At 30.3% G+C, this 5,740-nt stretch overlaps 1 protein-coding gene across 1 annotated transcript; it reads right to left on the bottom strand.

The window, feature by feature from the left end:
• Window positions 1-602: 602 nt before the first annotated feature.
• LOC149535531 (gibberellin-regulated protein 5-like) lies at window positions 603-2,106 on the bottom strand. Its single transcript, XM_089803579.1, has 4 exons — window positions 1,613-2,106; window positions 1,484-1,522; window positions 1,364-1,397; window positions 603-1,065 (listed from the first exon to the last, which is right to left on the bottom strand). The coding sequence occupies exons 1-4, from the start codon at window positions 1,685-1,687 to the stop codon at window positions 884-886; spliced, it is 330 nt and encodes a 109-aa protein (XP_089659705.1). The 5' UTR covers window positions 1,688-2,106; the 3' UTR covers window positions 603-883.
• Between the last annotated feature and the right edge of the window lie 3,634 nt (window positions 2,107-5,740).

Here is a 5,740-nt window from a genome sequence, read left to right as displayed (position 1 = left end):
ACCATGCCCCACTCCCCAACAAAATAAAATTGAACCCCACAATTTTTTAATCTGTAAGCCTCGTGATCAGAGATTTATTTACTTTTAGCTGTCGGACGCTTGAAGTTCAATATTGTGTAGACTTAATGTCCCCAGCCTGGAAATGATACACTCCTGTCTCTATCGAATAATAAAACAATTGTTCCTAATGATCCCAGTGAAATTAAATATTCCGGAGGGCACCAATACGAGTGAATTATTATGTGTGCTCGATGAGTTACTGTGGACAGATGGGAGATAATCTATTAAGGGTCCCATAATAATTAATGTGAAAAAACATAAATAAACCTTGGACCCCAATTAATATCGAACAATTAATATATGTTTCAGTTTTTCTACCATGTACCGTTTTTAAGTTTGTCGACCATCTAACCAATACAGGAAGTGGAGATTTGTCGTTATACAATATCTGTAAGTGTTAATGAGCTCATAGTAGTAATAAATCTATGAATCAATTCAACACCATCTTTACAGCTCCAGTAATGTGTGTTTTAGTTTATTAATCTTTATTAATCTTCACAGATGAGATAGATTTGCTGTTATAAAAAATCTGCAATTATGAATGAACTTCTAAATCAACATTCTTTTATTTTGGTGGTGTATCCACTGAAATACATTCAAACGCCCATTCACAATCTAAATAACCAGCATTGCACAGGTTAAACACCCATCCACTTAGAAAACCTTATCAGTGAAACACAATGATGTTAAAGCCCTAGTTATCTCTCAATTGTGTTTAATTTGGACCAGATCAGATCCAATAGTAGGAAAAGAATGAAGAGAAGGTACATTTGCAAGAACTGCGAATCCTTATTGCAGCTGAAGAAAAACATGTAATCTTAAACTAGGGACACTTGGGCTTCCCTTCTTGGGTTTTCCAATTGTTGTAACATGGGCAAACCTCTTTGTGGCCATATGTTCCAGGAGGAACACATCTACATTTGAAGCAGCATTTCTGGCAGTAGAACATGCATGGCTTTAGGTGTTGAGTCTTTGAGCACCTGTATGAACATGCTCCTGGACACTCTGCATACCCAAAATAACAATCATTATGTACCCGATCTCCTACTAAACAATGCTATAAGACATTTATTTCAGCAAATAATGAGAATGCTGTTTTTGGATTCAATTGTGTTAAATATTTCTCTAACAACAATGTAAATCGCATTCAAATAATGTTTTTGGATTCAATTGTGTTAAATATTTCTCTAACAACACTGTAAACCGCATTCTATGATTTATTTGACGTTCTTCATTCTGATAATAGATCATAGAATGTGATCCTAGACATTAATAAAAAATATTTTACCAATTCATAGAATACCTCCTTGTGAGAATCCACTATGCTTGTGCTTCTTCTGCATCATTGAATAAACAAACACATGATCAAAAGAAATCCTTTACAATAAATCTAAACAGAGTCCAATCAAATGATCATTTACACCGTTGTTTGGAGCAAGGTCCGTCCATCATGAGAGGATGCCTGCAAGATAGATCGAAGAGATATTAGTACATGTGGAGTGTAATCCACATACTGCTATTTGAGACTCAAACATTACAAATTATGTCTAACCTGGGAGAACTCTGCAGCTATGACTGCAAAGACAAGAAAAATCAACAAGGCAGCATACAAGGTCCTGGCCATCATTAACAAGTCTAACCAACCGTCTGTGGATTGTAGAGAACCTCAATAATATTTATAGTTGAGCAGAAGTTTATTCGACTACTTGTCACTGTACTTTCTATTGTGGCTCATAAGCTCCACAATTCTTTAATACCTTTGTTATCCCCACTCAACATGTTTACAAGACATAACAAACTTCGATTTCTACAGTTCAGTTTAAATAACTCTTTAAGTTTTGAACGCCAACTACCACTTATATCGGTGGTGCAAAAATACAAATAAATCTCTACATAACAATACAAAATCCAATTTTAGTCCAATTTGCATAGGAATGCTGGAATTTTTAAAGCAGCATGTGAGGGAGCAGGGATTTTTCCATGGACTGCGCATTAAGGGACTTTTCCAATATAAAATACATCTAGTTTTTTCCATGGAAATGATTTCAACAACCAAGCAGGGATTTTTCCAATGCCGTACTTATGGGACGCGTTTTCTAGTGCAAAAGATTCGTCGACAGATTGAAATATATTACTTAGTAAATCAGCACTACATTTCGATCTCGTGGGTATGAATGGAAGAAATGGAGAACACGTTATTATAATTGACTTCTGAGTTCACTCATTAATTTTGCAGCATCGCGCTGAACAAATGCAGTGAAATACACCGACATTCATAACTTAAAAAAACTTTTAACATATGATTTTCAAGCATGAATTTATAACTGAAGTCAAGACTAAAGAGATCAGTGGAGCCCATTTCACCTAACTTTGGACAGTGATAATTATCCACTGCTTTACCTGCAATATTATCTATGGTATTTTTAGGGTATTGACTAAATAGTAAACTAAAACAGAGAAGTTTGGAAAAAAAAAGTGTTCCTCTTGGTAGGATATACCTTTTAGTTTAACATATAGAAGAGAAGTTTGAAAAATAAATTAAGTGTTCTCTTTGATAAGATATACATTTTAGTTTAATCTTCAAACAGCTGTTTGCTTTACAGATTTCATTAAAGAAGTCAAAATGTTTTGTTCCCAACACCAATGATGAAATGCCATACCATACATTCTTGGAGGCCAACTTTACCAATATATGCTAGCTTGAATGGAGTGGAAATCAATTATGAAGGAAAAGGAGCTCAGCACCCTACAATGTATAAGCTAATCCACCATTCTAATAAAAGTAAATTGTACCAATTTTTATAAGTTTTTTTTATAATATGGGTAAAATTTTTAGTTTAATTAGTTGAATGTAATTGATAAGGATGATAGTGTCTAGGATATATGTAGGATCATGGTCAATCAAATTATGCTCTTAAGTGGCAATATAAAATCAAAAAATCAAGGTTATGTCAACTTGACGTGCAATTTTCTATTTGTTATTAACTTTATATCAAAAAGTTGAGAGAAAAGAATCTCTATCAAATTGAATCTAATTTCTAAATTACTAGAACTTATCTCAAAAAAAAAAAATTTGATTTGTCAAAATTTTGAATTTTAATGTAATATTACAAAAAATTTAGAACAAAACTAAGAAGTAGACGTATGTCTGACCACCTTAATCAAAATCAAATGACAATAATTTTTAATAATATTCTAGATATAAGTAGTAGACTCGTGCTTGTATTTGACACATATTTTTGAGTATTTTTATTCTAAATAAATAATTAATAACTAATTTTTTACTTCAGTATTTTTGGAATAAAAAATCTCTCATGTCTAACCACCTTAACTAATTCAAAACTCTGCAAAATTCAATTTTTCATTTTTTTTTCCTTATAGTAGAAGAAAGATAGAATGTGATACATCTTTTAGATTTAAAAAATGTTGTACCATTTGAAAGTTATAGTTGTTTTTCAAGTAGTGTGTCAATCAGCACTTTATACGTAACTCTATTAGAAAATAAGTAATAATTACTTACTAAACTCATAATTTGACAAACATTACAATTATGGAAAGTTATGAACATTCTTAAGAAACCCTTTTCATTTCATCAAATTTTGGTGGAAAAAATATTGTTAGCTACATGTTTGAAGTAAAAATCGCAAAAAAATAGGCCAAAAGCACATTTTTAGGATGTTTTTAAAGTTGACCATATAGGTTTGGTATCAAAAGATATAGTAGACCTTATAATTATATTAATTGTTTTCATTAGTATCAGGGTGGGTGGGAAAAAAGTTGGAATACATTTTGAAATGGTTTGAGATATTTCAAAACTATAGATTTTTCAGATCGCCACTTTTTAGCACACCATGATCTTGCATATACCCTCTATTTTGATTATGTGATCTACTAAAATTCTGGATATAAAATAAGAATGATATTATGTTCATTAGAATCAAGCTTTTACAATTATTATAATGAAAGCCTTCTATTATTTGACATTACCATAGACTTGTGCTATTACAGGTGTTAGGATTCAATAGTCCAAACCAATAGAATTTTAAAGCTTCAAATTTGATTTGTATGTTATTATATTCATCATGAACATTGAGCTAGACAAGAGGATATGACTCAAAACATTTATTAAAAAGTAAAGGACACTCTGATTTTTCAATAGACTCATGCTTCCATAAGTAATAAAAGAAATTTAGGAATAATATAAAAGTTTCAATGTAATTCTTTTTCCAACATAGGATTTCAAACATACTTTAGGATTACATAAAAATATATCTCTTTCAAGATGTTTCTAGGACTTATTAGAAAGTTAATTCTTTAAATTTGAGGTTGTAGGTTTATAATTTTAATGCTAATAGTATATTACCTATGAAAGTACCCAGTAAATGATAGGAGATCCAACACCTATTACCTTTTTGTATTCTTGTCCTAACAATTACTAACATCAAAAGAGTCTAAAAAAGGATCACACATGTATCAATAGATGATCGGACATGTACTAAGCAACAATCATTTTTTAACTTCTTTGATTGGTAATTGGCTCATTTTTGCATTACTATTGGGATATTTTGTAATAACTTGTGGGACTTTTGGCCATAGGCACTGTCACTTTTTAGTGAACAACTATTAGTGCAAGAACAAAGTGGATATTAGGTGACACTGAAATGGGCACTTTTTAACATATCCATGTTCGACGATTTCTAGAAAGAGATTGGTGAATACACATTAGTTGAAGCCTTACCTTCAAGAGGTTACCTTGCATATGAAGACAACCAAAAAAAACTTTATTAAAATTTAAAATATCATTTACGATCTAGAGGTATGCCAAGCTATGTTATGTAAGTACTGGATACTTTCCCCTATTGTACTTTAATTCAATTGGCATTAAAGACCCCTTTAAAGAAGTTAGATCAACATTTATATATTACATTATTATAATTGTGCATTAAATAATATTTTTTTTGGTACATTCATTTGGCATTGTATGATTTATGTTATTTTCAATGTGATGAGCACGTTTCTTTTAATTAAAATGATTGTGATCAATACCAATGGCTTAAGATTATGATATATTTGTCTTATCAAATTTGATGGTATATTTTTATGGTTTTATTCAAGTGTCATTAAAGACCATTTGAAGATGCTAGATGGATGGTTATGTATAAGCCTACTATAGATGTGCATCACATAGTATTTTGTTAGTACATTCATATGACATTGTACTATTTGTTCTTTTTTTATTAATCTAATTGATACACTTCATTTAATTATTAGCATGGTAGTGATCAATAACATTAACTTTGTTTTCATATTTAACAATACTACACAATTGTAATTAAAGGAAATAAAATTTAAAAATAATATATCTTGAATCTTACTGAATAAAATTTAAAAATTTTAATTGCAATCTTCTATAATCACCTTTTTTAGCCTCACATGCTTGTTCTTTCATATGGATAGAAAAATAATCTACAAATGAAATTAGTGCATTAAAGAAAAGAATCACCCAAGTTCAAGAATGCTTTGGGAATGTATATCAATGTGGATCTTTCAAGATATTTATTTAAAAATGATTTATTAGCAAAATAATTTTTTTAATTGAAAGTTTTAGTTTTGTATGATTAAATCATGGTATATAAGTATGTTTTTGTTGAAGTGTCCTTAACACCCTTTAAATATGTTA

The sequence above is a fragment of the Cupressus sempervirens genome, chromosome 10 (assembly GCF_028749045.1).
Source record: "Cupressus sempervirens isolate cs-2001-9-10 chromosome 10, ASM2874904v1, whole genome shotgun sequence".
NCBI classification, from domain to species: Eukaryota; Viridiplantae; Streptophyta; class Pinopsida; order Cupressales; family Cupressaceae; genus Cupressus; species Cupressus sempervirens.
Note: the sequence above shows the minus strand (reverse complement) of the source record. Positions and strands in the feature narration are given on the sequence as shown.

Coding starts and splice junctions, on each gene's coding strand:
- LOC149535531 (XM_089803579.1), bottom strand. CDS start 1,687: ATGATGGCCAGGACCTTGTATGCTGCCTTGTTGATTTTTCTTGTCTTT. Junction 1,398..1,483: donor GGACCTTGCTCCAAACAACG/GTGTAAATGATC, acceptor TCAATGATGCAG/AAGAAGCACAAGCATAGTGG. Junction 1,066..1,363: donor TAGTGGATTCTCACAAGGAG/GTATTCTATGAA, acceptor TTGGGTATGCAG/AGTGTCCAGGAGCATGTTCA.